The sequence below is a fragment of the Andrena cerasifolii genome, chromosome 14 (genome assembly GCF_050908995.1).
Source record: "Andrena cerasifolii isolate SP2316 chromosome 14, iyAndCera1_principal, whole genome shotgun sequence".
Taxonomy (NCBI): domain Eukaryota; kingdom Metazoa; phylum Arthropoda; class Insecta; order Hymenoptera; family Andrenidae; genus Andrena; species Andrena cerasifolii.
In genome coordinates, this window is record NC_135131.1 from 10,649,840 (window position 1) to 10,669,987 (window position 20,148).

A 20,148-nucleotide genomic window follows, 5' to 3' on the forward strand; every position below is an offset into this window, starting at 1 on the left:
ACATTGAAGAAAGTAAAAACGAAATTATTTATTATTGACGATTATTAGTTATTTATAGATACGAAGGAGTTTCAGTTCGAGTAATACATTAGTAAAATAGTAAAAATGGGTCAAATATGGAAAAGATATTTTAAAATAAACTTCTAGCGCGATTTCTAATTATTACTAATAGTAATAATATTTCAAAAAGGAGGCAATAAACAAATTTTCAGTCCATTTTTTTTAAAACGTCCCCCTTGATCCGGCCATGCTCAAAGTTAATCAGATAATAGTTATCTCCGAGATACAAGCAGGAAAATCAGTGCAACATGAAAGGTTTAATTCCTAATTTTCTGAAAGTCTAAACAGTGTTGGGTCTCTAAAATTTAAAAAAACTGAGAACTCAGAATGTTCAGTTCCAGAATTTTCGACTACCCGCAAACTTCTGGAAATATTTATCACCTACGAAACATCTGAAAAATATCGACCACTCGCGGGATGTGAAAAATTTCGAAAAAGTTGGTATACAGTGCGATGTAGATGCAGCAAGTAAGGCTAGAAAGTCCTGATACGCTGTAAGCCTTGATGTGTCTCAAGCCTTGGAGCGCTCGACACTGATTTCCTGTTACCTCGTTTCATCGATGGCTACGCGTTACCCTTTTTACGAGACACGGTCTTTTTTGCCATTTGCACTGTGTCAATCTGCGTACAACTTCCACCTAGCTGCACTCGCGCGCGCCCATAGCTGGGATTCCAGCGAGCCGGGATTTTTCCGCCTTGGTTGGCTCGAAACAAGAATGGCGGAGGACAAAAATGCCTTTGTGCCAGGAGGCTCGGACGGGGCCCAGTTGGGAACGAGGGAAAACAACGCGCAACTGTTCCCGATATAGCCACGAGTATCGCCGCGGAATCGAGGCAATGATCATGCGCGTCTAATTGAATGCGCAGTTGACACTTTGAGAGAAATCGATACGTCCTGACGGCGCCCGCGATTCATCTTGATGTCCTTCGCGCCTTTCATGCCGCGGCTATCCGATCTTCGGGACGTGCGATCGATTTTCCTCCCGTGTCCAGCGCGGTGCTGGCCTCAACGCGCCTCCAATCGCTTGCTGCACACTGTGTTGACGTTGTTGGCTATCCGGCGTCTATCTTGTAAATAAATGACGCGCGAGAGAAACGGACGGAGAAGAAGGGTTGCAAGGGTCCTGGCTGCCTTTGGAGTTTTAACACTTTGGATGTTAGGACAGTTTTAGTACACGTACTTGGTGTGTTTGGCATAAATAGTAAGAAGAACGGAAGCATAGGTAAATAGTGTTTGATGGTTTTGATTAGGGGTAGGTTTGGAGCTAAGTTTTAAATTCTCGAAACTTGAATAAGTAACTTCCTTGGGTTTCGAGATGTTTCGAGGTTTCGATGGTTTAAGAAATTCGTCCCTAGTTTTGATAGTTTTGGGAAGTTTTAGAGTATAGATAGTTTTGATGTTCCTAGTAATCTTGAAGATTTTGATAGTTCCAATATGACTGATAGATCTATTTAATTATTTCGATTGGTTTTATAGTCAAATACGTTTAATAGAAGTCATAGATTTGACCATTCAAGTAATCTTAATTGTCTCCACAGTCCAGATAATTTTTATACTCTGTTTAGTCTAGGGCTGTTGCGAATATTCGAATATTGAGATATTTGAATATAGAAATATTTGAATATTGAAATATTTGAATATTGAAATATTTGAATATTGAAATATTTGAATATTGAAATATTTGAATATTGAAATATTTGAATATTGAAATATTTGAATATTGAAATATTTGAGTATTGAAATATTTGAGTATTGAAATATTTTAATATTGAAATATTTGAATATTGAAATATTTGAATATTGAAATATTTGAATATTGAAATATTTGAATATTTAAATATTTGAATATTGAAATATTTGAGTATTGAAATATTTGAATATTGAAATATTTGAATATTGAAATATTTGAATATTGAAATATTTGAATATTGAAATATTTGAATATTGAAATACTTGAATATTGAAATATTTGAATATTGAAATATTTGAATATTGAAATATTTGAATATTGAAATATTTGAATATTGAAATATTTGAATATTGAAATATTTGAATATTGAAATATTTGAATATTTGAGTATTGAAATATTTGAGTATTGAAATATTTGAGTATTGAAATATTTGAGTATTGAAATATTTGAATATTGAAATATTTGAATATTGAAATATTTGAATATTGAAATATTTGAATATTGAAATATTTGAATATTGAAATATTTGAATATTGAAATATTTGAATATTGAAATATTTGAATATTGAAATATTTGAATATTGAAATATTTGAATATTGAAATATTTGAATATTGAAATATTTTAATATTGAAATATTTGAATATTGAAATACTTGAATATTGAAATATTTGAATATTCGAATTATTCAAAGTATTCATAGCATTCAAATGATTTGAGTTATTCGAATCATTCAAATTATTCGAATAGTTCGACCATTCGAATATTTACAGCTCCAGTTTAGTCCTAATAGTTCTTCTAATCTTGAAACCTATATACATTCTTTCACATTTACCAATTTATTACTACCAACTGTCTCGAGACATTCCTCTATTTCCCCACATTTTCCACTCTCCACTCTCCGTCCAGGACCTCAGCGCGCGCGAGTCGCTCGAAAATTTCGCAAGGGCAGCGCATGGAATGGCAAGTCGCTGATCTCACGCGTGCCAATGAATCACGGCTGAACGGTTGCTTAATGATTTCGTTAAATCGATTAGCCCGCATCGATTAAGCATCGGCCCGATCGGTGCACGTGTGCGTGCACGCTTGATGGATCTCCGCGGCGAGATTTCGATGCCGATAAACGGTAGTGTCTGCAACTAGTAACCATGAAACGCGAACCGTTCGATGCCTGACAGCTTCATACGTTTTATTTGCAAACGAAGCCCCTTTGCGCTCGGATCTCACGAGGCGCGGGCAACAAAATGAAAAATACCCCCGCGTGGCTGGCGATGCTAGTAGCAACATTATCGAGCAGCCTCTGCTAAACGGAGATGAATCGCGTGATAAGCGAAGGTGAAGACAATCGCGCGTAATGAAGTCCCCGAGCATTATATAAAATTAGACTCGTTATCGTCCCAACGAAACCGATATCCCGTCGAGTAAAGAAGCCGGGCCTATAATTTGCAGGGGGTGGAATACGGCACGGTATGGAGGAACGTGAACGGAATTACAATGCAATAATATCACCGAGAGACAACTACTCGTCCGCCATCCGTTACGCGTGCCTGGACCCCAAGGATCGCGCTCCTAAACGAACAAAAAAGCACGGTTGCGCCCTGCGCGCATTGCGGTAGGTCCCCGATGGAATGCAGCTTCGTGCAATCGTAACGATAGCTTTATTACTCGCTGTAATTGCCATTATTACGCTCGCAGGTATTGCCGAGATATTGTTTCACGGCCACGGTTTGGCGAATCCCGCGATTTCTGGTACGCGGCTGAAGAATAATTCGAGTTGCCATTAGCGTTGCATTACAGATGCGTCATTAGAAGTTCCTACGTCTGACAGTCTTGTGGGAATGATGCTTTAATCACTTGATGGGTCTGACTAATTGTCAGCGCCGTCCGGACCCACTGCTCGTGATTGCATTGCTATTGAAACGTTCCTAAGGCTTCGAATAGCTCGTTGATTGGAAGAATCAGCTGCTTCGCTAATGATGTCATTTTTGTCGCGCCGATCGTGTTAGCTTTTTGTACGGAAAAGGTTGAGATGTAATACCCCCGGAATTGCACCCGTAAATCACTTCCCCTTTCCTAATCGTAACGGGGGTTACTAGTTGTCGTTTACTATACTTTTATTAGGAACTTTTCACGACGAAACGGCTCGCAATAACGCTCTGCGGCGCGGAAGCTCTGATTTTTGCGTAACGGCGAAGCCTCGCCAGGATCGAGTGGCGCGGACAAACCAGCACACTTAAATAATTTGTACACTTATATTATAGGTATGTACCTACATCTGGGGGGTAAAAAGTGCTGATGCGGAAAACTGTAATTAGGGAATCAGGAAACAGCAATAAGGAGAATAAGAAAAATAAGTAATTCATAATGGCAATGAGGAATAATAAGATAACAGTAGTACAAGTATTACGCTATTTAAGAATTCTGCTTTCCGTGAACTATCCTGTATAATGTGTACGAATACTTTGCAAGCTTTTCTCAGAAGAAGTTCCACGTAGTACAATAATTTTCCTCCTGTCGACGGAGGTATGGAGATTACTCAGCTCCATTAGCGATTAAAATTCCTTACTATTTCGAGCACTCGGTACAAAGGAGCGAGATCGATCTCGTGTGCCCGCGCAAGCTATTGGAAAAGGCATAAAAAGGATCTAACGCGATCGACCGAGAGCACTTGCGTTCCACCGGCAACCCGACGGCATAAGACGAAATTGTGCTCATTTCAGATGTGTCCAGATAGGGGCGCATGAAAGGCGAAGCATCGGGTACATTTTGACAGGACAGACCGCGCCGAGATCTCGGTAGCCGTGTTTCTGTGATCTACTCGTGTCCCAGTCTCTTCCGACGTCGCGCCTTTTAACGATCCTTCCCGTCTGGCCCATTAGGGCGCGGCTTTTGTCATTCTAATTTCAGGTGTGCATTCCTCCAGCGGGTACCCACTGCTTTTTCGTATGGCTGAGTTATTCTACTTGTGCTGGGCGCGCCCGTTACGCGGTGCATACAGAGGAGCCATAAAATCACGGTACACTTTCGAGTAAAGTAGATTGTACCAGTGCTTTTAACGAGTTCGGTGGTCTAGAAGTCTTGACTCTAGAGGACTGCATTAGTGCAGGAATTTTGTGAAAGGATTTAAGGTGTTAAAGGTATTACATCATAAATGGAGTTACTTAAATTATTTTTTACTCGCTCTTTATCTTCAAGTTGCTGAAACACAAATAACTTTTGTGTTTCTGCTATGCCGATTAGGGTGGTACAACCCGAGTTTCACCCGGATATGTATAAATAGGATCGAGGGTTTTCTGATGCGGTAAATCGCCTCTGAAAATTATGCATTATGTTCTATTAAATAATCGACGAAACGCGATAACTTTAAGAGCTGCCTCCACCCCATCAGAGTAAATTGAGTGTTTGTTGCTTTTATTATTGCTCCTACCCTTAGTTTTTAGCTTTAGTATCAGGTTTAATTTAGTTTAGTTTAACTTGAGCTCAGTTTCAGTTCAGTTTCAGTTTATTTTTTTCTTCTATCTTTTCTTTTATAGCTGGGCCTCGCCATTTCGCCATCCTGTATCTGAATGGGTGTAATAAAGACGGAAAATAAAATTTCCGCAGAAAAAGATGTTCTGCATTCACACACAGCTTCATTAAAATTAGAATTACCAGATTAGGAACATTTCCCTGTCAAGCAGACAGTACACTTCATCCCAGCTTTGCCTACATCATTCCACTCCACTACGGAGTCCTAAGTCGCAACTGACCCGAGTCAGATGGGAACGGTGGAGAAAAATCGGGATCCAACCGACGATTATCTATGTCAGCGACGCCCACGCGTCCCACCGTTAGACTACCCCCGGAACAGAAAGCGTACGTCGGGCAGCGGAGATAATGGCGGTCGCGGGTTGCGTTCAGCTTATTTGTCGCCCGTGCGTGACTCAGTTGCCCGCTTGTTGCTTCCCTTTTGCAGATCGAGGAGCCTCCGCTGCCGCCGCGCGCTGCCTTTTATCCGCGTTTATTGTCACGCGTTCTACCAGCGGCTCTAGCGTTGCTCAGCCACTACACATTCGTGGAAACCGGGGAATAAATCGTGGCCCGACGTAATCGCGATCGTCCACGGTATTCCGGTTCAAGGAACCGGCGCGGCGGGAGGATTTAATTGACGCTGGGCGCGGAATTCCGCGTCTAGTCGGCGGGCAGCGGCGGAAAAACGCCGACAATCAGCGAACGCGGTGCTCCTGGCATCGGCGTCCGTGGGGGCTGTTCACCAATGCAGGAACAGTCGCTTATGTTTAACAACTAATCTTCATTAAGTTTATACTAAAAAGTGAATATTTTTAAATTTCAATTTTGTTTTATTATTACTATATTTTTTATATAACGGTGCCAGCGCCAGGATCCTGGCGCCAGAGTTGGGCTTTAACTATTTAGTTTTAGAAATTATTTAAATAACGGATCAAATAAAAGTTACTTTAGCTTCAAATTATTTGGTAATTAAAGTTAATTTTTTTGTTCGGTGAGCGTTTCAACTTCAGCGTCGAATGAATTTTTTAACTTTAACTTTTTAACTTTTTAACTTTTCAACTTTTCAACTTTTCAACTTTTCAACTTTTCAACTTTTCAACTTTTCAACTTTTCAACTTTTCAACTTTTCAACTTTTCAACTTTTCAACTTTTCAACTTTTCAACTTTTCAACTTTTCAACTTTTCAACTTTTCAACTTTTCAACTTTTCAACTTTTCAACTTTTCAACTTTTCAACTTTTCAACTTTTCAACTTTTCAACTTTTCAACTTTTCATCTTTTCAACTTTTCAACTTTTCAACTTTTCAACTTTTCAACTTTTCAACTTTTCAACTTTTCAACTTTTCAACTTTTCAACTTTTCAACTTTCAACCTTCAACCTTCAACCTTCAACTTTTCAACTTTTCAACTTTTCAACTTTTCAACTTTCAACTTTCAACCTTCAACCTTCAACTTTTCAACTTTTCAACTTTTCAACTTTCAACTTTCAACTTTCAACTTTCAACTTTCAACTTTCAACTTTCAACTTTCAACTTTCAACTTTCAACTTTCAACTTTCAACTTTCAACTTTTCAACTTTCATAACATCGATCTATCGGATTCATAGTCTTTTAGTCCTTTAGTATCGACCCTTAACATTAACTTTATTCGACGTTGAATAATTTTCTGCCGCACCGTCTCAGTCGACCGCAATATTCTTTCCGAATACTAGGTATCGATCGTTTTCCGGATTCTTGAGCACGGTACTGCGAATCGAATTGACTCAACTCCGAGCATCGCGATGTTAATCGCTCCTCGTAGGAAACTTCCAGATCACCTTGGTTTCGATTTACGATCTACGATCGCTGGACGGGTGGAAGCATTTCTGGTTGCCGGATTGTCAGGGGCGGCGGGGATCGCGGCGCGAGGAGGCACGGGAATGAGTTATGACGAGGGGGGAGAAAGTTTCCGCGCGGGACTCTTTATTTTTCCGTGTTTGTTTGAATACGACTGTCCCTGCGAGACGAGAGTGTTGGCACGTGCAAAGGGACGAGTGATTAATTAAAGGGAGGGTAGAGACGTACCGCGGAACGTCGGAACTCGGAGTGAATGATCGTGAGAGCGGTACGGTGGTTTCTTGCCCAAAGGACGGGAAAAAGGGCCGAGGCTTTTGTCACGGATCGTACATCATGCACGGAGCTGTGTTTAGACGTTGCTCACGCTGCGATTGCGGCGTCTGGTTGGATAGTTTTGTCAGATACTTTTGACGCGGGGTGAGTTATGGGGTTGTTTTCAGGGTGATTGACGTTGGGGCGTTAGAACCTCTTGATGTATCGCGCGGATAGGAATAGAGGAATGTCGGTGGGATTGTAAATGCAATAGCGATATCGCATTCTGTTAATCCTTTAACTACGTACCAAGAGATTGAACCTGGAGAACTGAAACTACAGCTTCTTTTAATACGCCCACGTTTAGAATTGACCGAAAGATGGTGGAATCCCATGGCGAGAGGACGAGTTCAGAGGCAAGCGGCTCGTTTCATACGGGCACGCTGATTTATTCGTAGATTTTAACCAATCGCTATAGGGGTTCCTCGCATATAAACCTGCCTCGCCGTGAAATTTATTAAGCTTGCCTCGTCCCTTGGCTTCCACCATTCGACGCTACAATGCAGAACGTACTCGAAACGACTTCTGTCATAATCGATCCTGACTAGGGCGGAGCGATACTGTATAGACGAAAATTTAAATTTGAATTTTCAGCTGGCCTGGGTGCGGGATAGTTGCAACTGCAAATTCAAATTTAAATTTTCGCCTATATAGTATCGCTCCGCCCTAATCCTGACGACTCGTGCAAAATGAAAAGCTTTCGAATGGGATATTCCCAGGGATATTTGATTCTCGCGAATGGAAAACATCCCCACGTGTGCAACCCGTAAGCAGAATGAAGGTTAAACTTTCAAGATGCGGTGCTAACCCCTTAATACCCACTGCGAACAGTCTCAAAATTTCACCTGCGTAATATTACGTTCGATAGAATAAAAAATACCTAAATGCATCTTTCGAAAAGTAGTGTATCATCCCAGTTTCTAAATGTTTATGTAGTAAAATAGGAACGTAAAGAAGGTAATAACTTTGAACCTTTTTTTAAATTTAGTGTGCCATTAAGGGGTTGAAACAAATGGACAAAAAATTAACTTACACCAATTCTGCATCAAACATTTCCATAGGTAGATAATACTTACAGTTTAAGTAATAAAAAAGTGGGCATTTATTCTAAATACAACTAAGTATTGGAGTTGAAATAAACTGTCTAATGATTTATTCTAACACTTACTTTGTGGATGCTATCTTGCGGTTGCAAGAGAGTGTTAAGCATACTTTGTTAATTACATACAAGATCGTTATAATTGAAAATATATCCAGAGGTAAAGTATGTTACACGGACTTAATCTCGACATGCAATGAAATTGCACGTTGTTTTGAGGAAACGAGGAATTTCATAAGCTCCTTACGCCCCTCCATTTGGTTGCTGCGCCGCGAGTCTCTCCGCGCGGCGAACACCTAAAAATTACGGATGATACGAACTTTCACCCGAAATTACAGCGTGCAATGTAGCTTTCCAGCAATTATCGAGCATTTTGTTCCCCGGAATACGAGAGTAACACACGCGCACCTGCAATTTGTACGATCAAAAGTTGCGCGATTTCCGTATTAAACGCGGCGATAAAAGTTAAGGACGCGGTATTACGAAACGCCTGTCGGGGCCCTCGGTGTCTTTGCGAATTATCGATTCGTTTGTTGGTTAATCTCGAGTCACGTTGCACGTAGGTGTACAAGGAACTCGACTCAGCGATATTTTATCACCTATTTGGCGCGCTGTCGTTAATAACACGGAAACGGTGATTCTAATAACACCCTTCGCGCCACTATTTCGTATTGCAATCGCGGCGCGAACGCACCGATGAATTTCTAAATCGTTCTATTAGCGTCAGTAGTTGTGCTTAACGTGGCAGTCGAGGGCTGCAATTATCGCGATAACGTAAGTTTCTAATGAACCTGTTACCGCAAGCAGTGACTCAATCTATCCTTGCAGAATTCTGCATTTAGTTTGCTGGAACTTTCTCTAGTATGGAACAGCAAGTTGAACACGATTCTTATGGAGAATATTGCTACGCTTTACAGAGCCAGTAAAAGAGTGTCATTGTGTTAGTATCACTGGTTCACGCTGGGGAATTCTAGTTTCTCCTCCACAAATCGTTTTTCAAGGTTTATTTTCGCCGTTACTAGAGATGGGCAAAATTTTTATTCAAATACAAATTTCGAAAGTGAATGAAAGTTGGAAAAATTATTCTCGGCGGCTCGATCGCGCGTCAGAAAATTATTCGACTTTGAGTAGAGTAAAAGTTGAAAAATTGATTCAACGCTGGTGTTGAGACGCTCGAAGAATAAAAAAATAACTTAATTCGTCAAATAATCTAAAGTTATAGTAACTTTTATTTGATCCGTTATTTAAATAATTTTTCATTTAGTTTATACCCAACTCTAGCCACCACTGTATAATTTCTGTGTTAGTTTAGTCCTCTTTTGTTCGCCTTTTGCTCATCCAACTGTTACACGCGGATTTGTATGAGGTATGCGTACATTATAGTTCTCAAAAAAATATTTAACACCTATTTTTTCTTATCGACGAACGTCCATATCTGGAGGGTGAAATCGGCCCTCAAAGTGGTTGCTCTTCAGGTTAAAAAACACGTTCGCCCCAATATATCGGAAACTATGCACTGTAGAAAAGAATCTCTTAAGCAAAAATGATGTATTTTTTTATAATAAATTCAGCCACGTGATCGGATTCAGTGAAAACTGACTACTTCCTAGTATATTGTTTAAACAAATCGACGTACTACGAATCCGATTACGTGGCCTAATTTGCTATAAAAAATCTATCACTTTAAGTACACAGTGTGGCTTAAATTCAGTCTAACTTTTAAGAAGCTTAAGCCCACTTACATCGCCTTCCATTTGTCTCGAATCTAGTAGTTTAGACTAATATAAGCCAGCCTAATAGATTGCACACAGTCGAAGCCTCCAATTTGCTTCAATCTCTACACATAATAAATTCACACTCTACCCCCAAAAGTCTCCTACTAAAACCACACTCAAATTCATATTTTCCTCCTAACGTGCATCCCTGAAACCTTAATTAACAGCTACACCTATCAGAATGGAGATCTGCCCACTTAAAATCTGATAATTTCCAAATGCCCATCCCTCGATTCCCCGGGAAGCCTCATTTCCCCCGGTTTTTATCGTGCATTGGGAAAAATGCACGGAGCAACCTGGAATTATTCCCAACGTAAGAGCCGATAAGCGGTTTAAGGTCGCGGTGGTGATCGAGAAAGGTCACGTAATGCCTGTCATTTCGCCCGTACGCCTGTAATAACACGACTTCTACCTTCGATCATCGGATCGTGTCGCGATCTCGGGATCGAGATCGAGCCAGCGCGCCGCACGGAAGGGGGGAGGGCGGCGCGGCGGGGAAGGGTGCGGCGTAAGTTCGATCTTGATCGCCGTATCCGTTATTCCGGGACGATCGTGGCGAGTCAATGACTTTTGCATATCGCGGGATCGATCTTCCCGCGCGGCATAAAGGCGCGCATAACTTCGATCGGTATCCACGTGGTCGGCGCCGAGCAGTCTACCGAATCGTTCCGGTGAATTTGGCGAACGACCCCATTCAACGCTGCCGATCGACCTCACCGGGCCTCTCGCATTAATCAATGTCTGCGAAATTCTCGCGTACCATCGGATCCGAGTCCCCCGTTTTGGAGGGGTGGCGCATTCTGACGCTCGTTGCGGGAGGCTTCCGAGGATCTCCCTAGTCCCTCCCCCTAAATATTCATCTCACATCCGTTTCTTATAGCGAATTCGGTACCTCGCACTGACTCTGCACTGGTGCCAGAAAATTACTTGAATTGGTTGTTTCTGATAGTGTTTCTGACGTTTCTGATATATAACTAATCCAAGTTATTTTTTGGCGTCAGTGCGAGTTACTGTGTTCGCTATTAGATTTAGTTACGAGGCATGGCTCATGGTTCAGAGGTTCCACATTAATTGTTCACTATATTATGTATATTACTACTTAGCCCTACTACTTGGCTTCGCTCGAAATTTAGAATTTGATTTTATAAAAATAAATTGTTTTTCTTATTTTTTTGTGAAAATAGTCAAGGGTTACATACTACAATATGCTTGTGTCCGAGGCGATTTCAAGTCAAAATGCCAACGTTTTTAATTAAATAATTAATTCATTTTTGCACATTAATTCTAGTATATAAACCGACAACCCCTAAAGCACAGTGATTTAAGACATCGACGGTGGATAACTGCATAATTAACACGCGCATTGAATTTAGGTTTCATTTTCCCCCATAAGTTAATTCACATACACCCCGGGATAAGTTGTCAAAAATTAGATTCTCAATTTATTGTCATCCGAAATTCCCATACTTTTTAAAAAGCAATAATTAGAAACACACGTATGTAAATAGTTTGGTATTTGGAATTCGTCACGAAGGTTAAACCACTGCGTAGGATGTTGGGAGCATTTTCATGAGCAAAAGGGGCGTCTCAGGTGATCAGGTACAGGTTCTTTCAAATCGTGTCGGAGGAACCTGCAGGGTTATCAGTTCGAACATATCGCGCTCCGATAAGATGCAAAGCAATGATGCCTAACGAACGGTACCATTCCTCGACGGTGGTATTGCGCAACGACACTCGGTATCGTATATCAGCCAAGGTAGCCACGGTCATTGCCTCTCGTCAGGGGACCCAGGCGATGCAGCCTAAGCGCAGCCCGCGCGCGATTATTAGTAATTACATAGATAGCCATGGGTCATCGCGCGATTACGTGGCCGCACCCTCTCACTTCGCTTTTCAATCGTTATTAACCCCTCGCTCGCCTCGATCTACGATCTGTTTCACGTGGTGGCCTGCCTTCGACAGGCCACCCTGAAAGGGCACACGCCCCTCCGTGCGCAAAGAAATCTCTGCATCTCACCACGCCCTCCATTTAACCAGGCGCTTCTTGCCCAGGGTGCTTTTTACAACTCTGCTCGCCTTCTTTTCTCGCTAAACCTCTCTGCGTGGCTCGGACCTACGCCCCCGATTCAGCTTCGCCTTCGCTTCTTTCCAGTCGCTCCTTAGATTTACTTCTTTATCGAATGAAACTGTGTTGCTTTATTCGTAGGGAATATTTATGGTTATTGCGTGCAGTGGCGCACCCTGAAGGGGCACCCCCCGACGAAAAGGAGAAAACAGATTAATGTAACCACGACTGAAGTAACTTAAGAGCTTTGCGAAGAGAATAGAAAAATCTTTAAATAAATTTTCATATTCACCTAATGAATTTTATTGAATTTGAATTACAAACGTTTTATCCTTTCAACGCGGCACCCCTAAGATTAAATCCTGAGTGTGCTAGTGTGTGCAGTTGTTTGGCGATGGTGGAACATTGCTAAGTAAAGTGTATTTTTACCATTTTTTACTATCGTAATAAGTAGGGTACAGTGTATTTTTTTTTGCTAATGTATTTTCTGGACCTCGGTTGTTTTCTTGGAGAATTCTTTCTCAGCAGAATGTCAATACAGGATACAGAATTTCGTGGAATCTGGAGTCACCTCGCGCAGAAACCTCTCGAAAGTACCTGCAAAACGAGCAGCTCGCTTCGGCAAGGAGATAATCGCTGGAGGTTCGATCGCATTCTTTTTCTCGAAAGGCAGAGCCAAGCTCCTGTCATCAGCCTGCCGTTCGGCGCGTAGGTTTCCATGTTCGAACGCTGAAAAGCCTTTTTTCCCCCCCAGTTAATCAGGCGATTTCGGTTTGTTGCTCGAAGCTGCAGAGGGGCTGGCATCCCCGGCTCGAAATTCGCGCGTGATTACAGGTTCATCCGCTTAACAGGTTTGCCGCGCCTCGGGCCTGATTTCAGACAGTGAATCCTCGATCGATTGCGATCTCCCGCCTACGTCCGTCTACAAAACGCGTATGCCCCCTCGTACTTACTGTCAAACGTGCATGGACAGCTCCTTATAGGCTGGACAAAATCTAGTGGCCGCTGAAGCAACTCCTCCCTCTCTGAATAATGCGCGACCTTCGTTCTTATATCATACTAACTTTACTACTCGGCTTCGCCTGGAGTTTAAATTTTATAAAAAATATTTTCTTCGAAAGTTTTTAGGCGACTGACAAACCCACAAGCATATAAACTTTCCGCTTTGTACATTTAGATAGCATGGTCTAAGTAGGGAAGTTACAGAAAATGTAGGAGTTAGGATAAACGATGTCAAAAGGTTCAAGTAACCCTAATTATCTTCGTTCAAAGAATAAAGAACGAACCACTTCCTGTTTCTCACTGGGCTTCTTTATGTAAATAAAGACTCTGTAACCTCTGATCTTGGTTTCCCCTTTGTTGAAGGGAAGGTAGAGTTCTGAAGCAAGAAATCAATGTTACTACCTAGTAGATTTTCGTATATTTCAAACATTTGAACCGTATTAAAGCCCGAAATTAATTTGAAAAAAAATATAATCGTAAACTTTCCCCACTGTGCGTTCGGTGCAGTTTTTTTGCATACAAATATTTGTAAGGGAGATGAGAGAGCTTGAGACGTTACGTTTTTCTCAAAGTTAACAGAAGGAGTTTAACAGATAATCCTAACTTTTATATTTTCCCTTAAAATATCTGTTAAAAAATACATGATCCTTCAGGACTTTTATTAATTTAATATAAAACAGCTGTTAGTACTGAACTTTTACAACACAGTTACACTGTTAATGTTCAAAGCTAGCATAAAACCGAAAAGAAAAGATCTGAAAGTTAAAAGGTCAGCGAATAATTTTTATTTATAAAAGTTGAAAGATCAGTAAACAACTTTTATTTGTAAAAGTGAAGAGTTTCGTTCGATCGCTGCTCTCCTTTACCCTACGGTCGAAAAACACTTTCATCCGGCGTGTCTCGGTTGAACGTCCCACCCGCAGGCCACGATTGATCGTCGATCGGTTCGACTCGGGCTGAAAACATTGTGCGCGCAAGCTCAGGTGGCCCAGGGCGTCGAGCGGGCCGGGGACACGATTTGGACAGCGTTATCCGCTCGCGCGTTCCTCGCCGTCGTACGAGCCGAGCGTCGCCAAGCTGTCTCGATGGAACGTCAGAATTCGCCCGAGGGGATCCGTAAATGGCTGAACCTGTTTCGGTACAGGTGGTCGACGGTACGCTACGAGAGCTCTTAATGCCTCGCCTCGGCCTCTCCTCGGTCCCCTCGTTTCGGAATCGCGCGCGCGCGCGCGGTTACGCCCTTCAGTTTCGAACGAGATTAGGTCACGATCGCCGGGAGTTCATGCGAACGTACGAGCACTCTGTTGTGACTTTCAACGATGACGATGGCTTCTTTTGTTGGGTAATACATCTCCTGCCGATGGACCGTTGAACGTTCAATGGAGATAGCTGTGGAGATTCGTAGTGGCTTTTTCTTCCTTCTTCATCTTCTTCTTCTTCTTCTGCTTCTACTTCTTCTTTATCGTGAAGGAACATGAGCGTTGTTTGACACTCGATTGTATTTCGAAGTGAAGAATTGGTAAGTGGGATTGTTTAGCTGCGTGCTGTGGGAAGTTTATAGCTTTGAAGCAGGAAGGGAGCTTCTGTTTTGGGTTCTTTAGCCCTTGGATGGTGGAGCGTTTGACCACTCGGATGCGGGGTCCATTTTGTTAGGTAATTTGATTTACATATGGCTAGGAATCGGCTTTTATATTAGATTCTAATTCTGTTACGATTTATGTGTAAATATTTTTTTCAAGAAATAATAGGAATTGGGAACAACAAGTAGGTTGATATTTAGGATGGGTTTAAATGGACCCTGTATCTGCCAGTGGGGGGTTAAACAGAGCTGATGCTCTGCGAATTTTAAGGTAGGAGGTAGTTCGTAGTGGAAATATATGTTTTGAGGAATTACAGCGAAATTAGGATAATTTAATTGAGATGATGCGAGGCATTGAGAGCAAAAACGGACTAACCCACATTTTATGCGAAATTAAGTTAGTAGCAACAATGGATTCCAATATCATGTAAAATAGGGGAAAAATTTTTAATGTCAGTCAGCCCGTTTTTGCTCTCAATGCCTCATTTAGAAATAAGGTCGAGATTGGTTGTGGTGGAAATTTCGCTGTTCTGCTTCGAGAGTTGTTCATATAAAATCTTTATTGATTTTCTTCTAGTTTTTGTTTAAGATGAGCTTCTATTATTATTTCTATTATCAGTTGTTCAAGAATAATATCAGTTGCTCAAGCATCAAGTTGATAGAACTCTTCACAATGGCACCAAACACTGAATGGCACAATATTTTAGGAAGCTCATGCAGTTGTTCAATTATCCAACTCTTTTTGCAAATACAAGAACTCAGTTCTTCAGAATATTGCGTCGTATGAGTAGCTCCATCGCATGTTTCGCTCAGTTTAAATAAGCATACATATCTCAATATGGCGACTCGTGAGGGCGAGCAGTTTAGTGATTGATCTGACATTTCTTTTTACGATTATGAATGGTCGAGTTAAGCGTCTGCTTTCATTAGTCTTCATTAAATTTTATGCTTCGTCTAGCTGATCAAGAAAGAAACCTGTGTTCCACTATTTTAAATATAGAACCACTTACGGATCACGCGATTACGGTCCCTTCTATCAGTATATTTATTGATACTGTCAATTCTATTTTTATTACAGTCTACCTTATAAATTCCTTGCGTATAATATTATATATTATATATTATATATTATATATTATATATTATATATTATATATTATATATTATATATTATATATTATATATTATATATTATATATTATATATTATATATTATATATTATATATTATATATTATATATTATATATTATATATTATATATTATATATTATATATTATATATTATATATTATATTCTGAAAGTAACTCTGCCCATGTGTCTATTTACGAAACGAACGAGACGCTTAGTTTCAAATCAAGCTGAAAAGTGCACAGCTGCAGTTAACGAAGGGCCTGAGCGTTGGATTTCATTTGGAATGCAACAAGGTTCATTTATTTTCCCTGAAAAAGATGGCGAGGATCCGATGTTACGCCAAAGGCGCTGCTAATATCCCGGTCTTCGACCGCCAAGGGTTAACGTTCTTTAAATTCGTACACACGAGCTTGCCTTGGGGCATAAAGGCGTATGGGGGAAGCCGAGGCGAGGATGAAACTAAAAAATCATCTCGTGGCCGCTAATTAAGCACGGTGGTGGTTCCCTAAGTAGATGAAATCGTATGTCAGCGAGAAATCTTATAGAACTGATTAAATAATTTGTAGCCAGTCCTTGTATTAGTTATTCTCATAAATTCCTGATGCAGGTGTAAACAAAAATGAAACTAAAAAATCAATTCCATCCTCAGGAACTATTAATCGATTAATTAATATCAGCTCTACAAAGGTTGGTAAGCTTATAGTGATCTCTCCAAATAATTCTACATGTTCTGTTAAACAAGTCAGCTTAAACAACAAATACCTACACAATGCACATATCGTTTTAAAAAAGCACAACTCTAAATTTTACCAACAAAACATTACATCGCTGTCATCAAAATTCTCTCCCCTTAAACCCTACACTTTCTCCTCCCTCGTATCATTTTAAGAAACCACACCTCTAAATTTTCCCAAAAAACATTACCTACGTCACTATCATCAAAATTTTCTGTCTTCAAACCCAAAACCTGCTCCCCTCCTCACTTATCCCTCTCCCAAACTGCCCACGACACTTGTACCACCCAATACACCTTTCATTCCTTCCCTTTAAACAAACCACCCAAACACCCCTTCGCTAAAACAAAAACTCATCAAATCCACACCCATTCCCACCACCCGAAGCTACAATTTCCCTCAAATCTGAAGCACCCTACAGGGTGGTCCACTGATCAGCACGGCCACCTGCACGCGCATGAAAGAGAAATCGTCGTTTACAAGATACCGGGGAGGAGGGGGCAAAGGGAGGACAATTAAACGTTTAGCGAGGACCAGCGTTAGATTGGCCGAGCTGACGAAATAATTAATACGACCAGGCGATTGGCTGCGGCCGACAATGCGATACTTCAATAACGGAATGTTAATGGGGGCCCGGCGGAACCGGTCGTGGGCCCAAACTCCGCAGAGACGCGGGGCCCGACGCGAGCCGGCGCGGATTTATTATTCGCGGATCCCTGCGTTAGGCACGGCGAACTTTCGCCGTGCGACACGGTGGCGGTTTAAGGAACGGTCATGAATAAAACGATACGTATCGAGTGGAAGCGTGCATTTGTAGTACTACACGCTGCGCCCCGATGCACGTGCGCGTTCGTGTCCTAATGTGTACGCCGGGGACTGCTTGCATTATTAATACGTTTTCGGGGCTCGGGACCCCGCTACGCCCTGCAACTCGTCTCTAGCAGCGCTCGCTCGTGGCGACGGCCTGCAGACGGTTCCTCAAGCCCAGTGAAACTTCCATTATTGATGGCTCGGGTAACTTAGTCTCCCTTTTTGTGGTGGTGTATTTATAGGGGTTTCTTTTTTGGCTGTAGATAGCTATGCACTTCAGGGGGCGAAGATTTTCGGAAGAACTTAGGAATTTCTTTGGATTTTTCGATCTGCATATGCTAGGTATTTTAAATGTTAGTTAACAAAGAAAAATCCCCAACCTGGTAATTCCATAAATTATGAAACTTTGCGGATATGTAGAGGATATTTTTATTTGCTGCTTGAATTCACTATAAGGGGCTGAAATTGACTTCTGAAAATCCGGTTATTTTCAGATTTTGTGTTATAACTAGTGAAGCGTTAGAGACAGAAAAGTTTTCGGACAAAAGTTAGTTATTTTAATTAGGACTATCATTTGGTAAAAGATTTGTCAATTGTCTCACAAATTATATCCGATTTCTAGTTCTTCAATTAATTTTCAATATAATCTATCAGATTATTTAATTTTCCACTAAATCCTCAGAAAATATATCAAGTTTTTAATTCATCAATTAAATTTTAATATCGTCTATCAAATTATTTCATTTTCAACTAAATCTTCAGAGATTATGTTAAAATTGTAATCCTCCAGTGAATTTGAGCTGCAAAAGAATTGCATAATACATATCCATATATCCTCTACATAGGTATCCCCAAAGTTTCATAATTTTTAGAATTTCCATATTAGGGATCTTCCCTTGTGAGTAGATTTAAAAGGGGGTAGTAAAGTTGAGTACTAAAAGTGGAGGTATTAGTGTAAGCTACAAGATTGTTTATTGAGGCCTACTATGTCATCGACTGCAAGGTACTGCATGCTGCCGAATCTTCCTCTGTCAGCCTATTTCTATCCTCTGAATGAACTTGCTTCAGTACAGAAAAAAGAATTTATAGGCTTTCTAATATTTTTGGCGTCCTGCCGAAAGTCTCTCTCGCGTCAGGTTTGGTACGCGTGCCACGTATAACTGAAGTGACGCGACGGGGGCTCTGTTATTCGAGGCATTAAAAACGAAAACGAGCTGACCCACATCTTTCGCAAAATTCAGTTAGTAGCATTAATGTATTCCGATAGGCTGTACCAATCATATAAAATAGGAAAGATTAATTTCGCCCAACGTGGGTCACTCCGTTTTCGTTCTCAATTGCTTATTTTATTTGATAACGCTGGAATGAATCGCACTTACCAATTACGCCGCAGTTTTGGCTCTTAGGCTGGTCGTCGATGGCGTGCAAGTGGTTGGAGTCCGCGGACGGTGTCCTCACCCTTTGGATGGCATGCTGCAGCGAGTATTCTAGAGAATCCTTGTCGCTCTCCCGCCACGGCTCGGCGGGTTTAATTATGTAGCTTCCCGTCGACGTTCTCACGTGGCCCGTCTGGAAAAAAAAGAAGTATGCGAAAAATTTCGTGAGTCACTCCACCATGATTGACCTTTATATCCCCCGACGGAGCGCTGCCTACTGGCCAACTCCTCGGCTCCCGACTACCGAACCGTGAAATTCCTTTCGATTGTCCGCACCGTTTCTTCCCGACTGCTTTATAAAGTGTACATGAAAGCGATTAATTGCTGCTCTTAAATCGCCGGGGAGCGAGGTGCGGACTTTTTTCATTCATTCAATATTGCTCGATGTTCCACCCCCCAACTACATGAGATTGTCTTTGCGATAGATATCTACATCTACGGTGATAGTGCTTTCGCAAAGTTGCTTTAGATTCTACGGCATAATCAATTTTCGGATCTTCGACTCGCGTTTCTGTAGACCCCGAGAAATTTTTTAATGGAGAAGTGGGTTGAATAGTTAAAGCAATTTTTAATTAATACGAAGCAACGGTTTGAGGAAGAATTGCTAGATTTTCGAGTCGTTGGAGTGGTCCTCGGCCAGTCGGATATCGAAACGCGATCGAAAGTCGCAGATAGCGAAACGTTCCGCGGATTAGTTACCGCATTCGTTACGATTTATTTATACATGCAGCGCTGCCCTGACATAACTTCCTCCATTTGAATGTGAAACGCACCAGTCTACATGGGACGCCCCCGCTAAATATATACCACCCACGTAAATTCCGTGTGAGGGCAAAGCCGCGGAACAGACGAACGCACCAGACCCAGGTGAAAATAATCGATCGAAAGCGATCTCTTGAATCTGCGCGAACCGTGCGCGAATATCGGTCACAATCGAGGAGTGGAAGTACCAAAGGGACTGAAAACAGTGGGTGCCAAAATCATCCGTGACTACACGCTGGGTTCCGTTGTTAATAATTTTACAAAGGGTACTGCGTTGGCAATTTGGAGAATCGTCCTTGGAGACAATAATTCAAACCCATGCGTTGAACGTGAAACGGCATTTGTT

At 41.3% G+C, this 20,148-nt stretch overlaps 1 protein-coding gene across 3 annotated transcripts in view; it reads right to left on the reverse strand.

Annotated features, from left to right (window-relative positions):
* Positions 1 to 20,148, reverse strand: part of LOC143376524 (A disintegrin and metalloproteinase with thrombospondin motifs 15) — a 133,889-nt gene that overhangs the window by 30,470 nt on the left and 83,271 nt on the right. For all 3 annotated transcript variants that reach the window (XM_076826993.1, XM_076826992.1, XM_076826991.1), the window contains exon 6: positions 18,984 to 19,173. In XM_076826993.1, the coding sequence (XP_076683108.1) occupies positions 18,984 to 19,173 (190 nt within the window). The remainder of the gene's footprint in view (positions 1 to 18,983; positions 19,174 to 20,148) is intronic.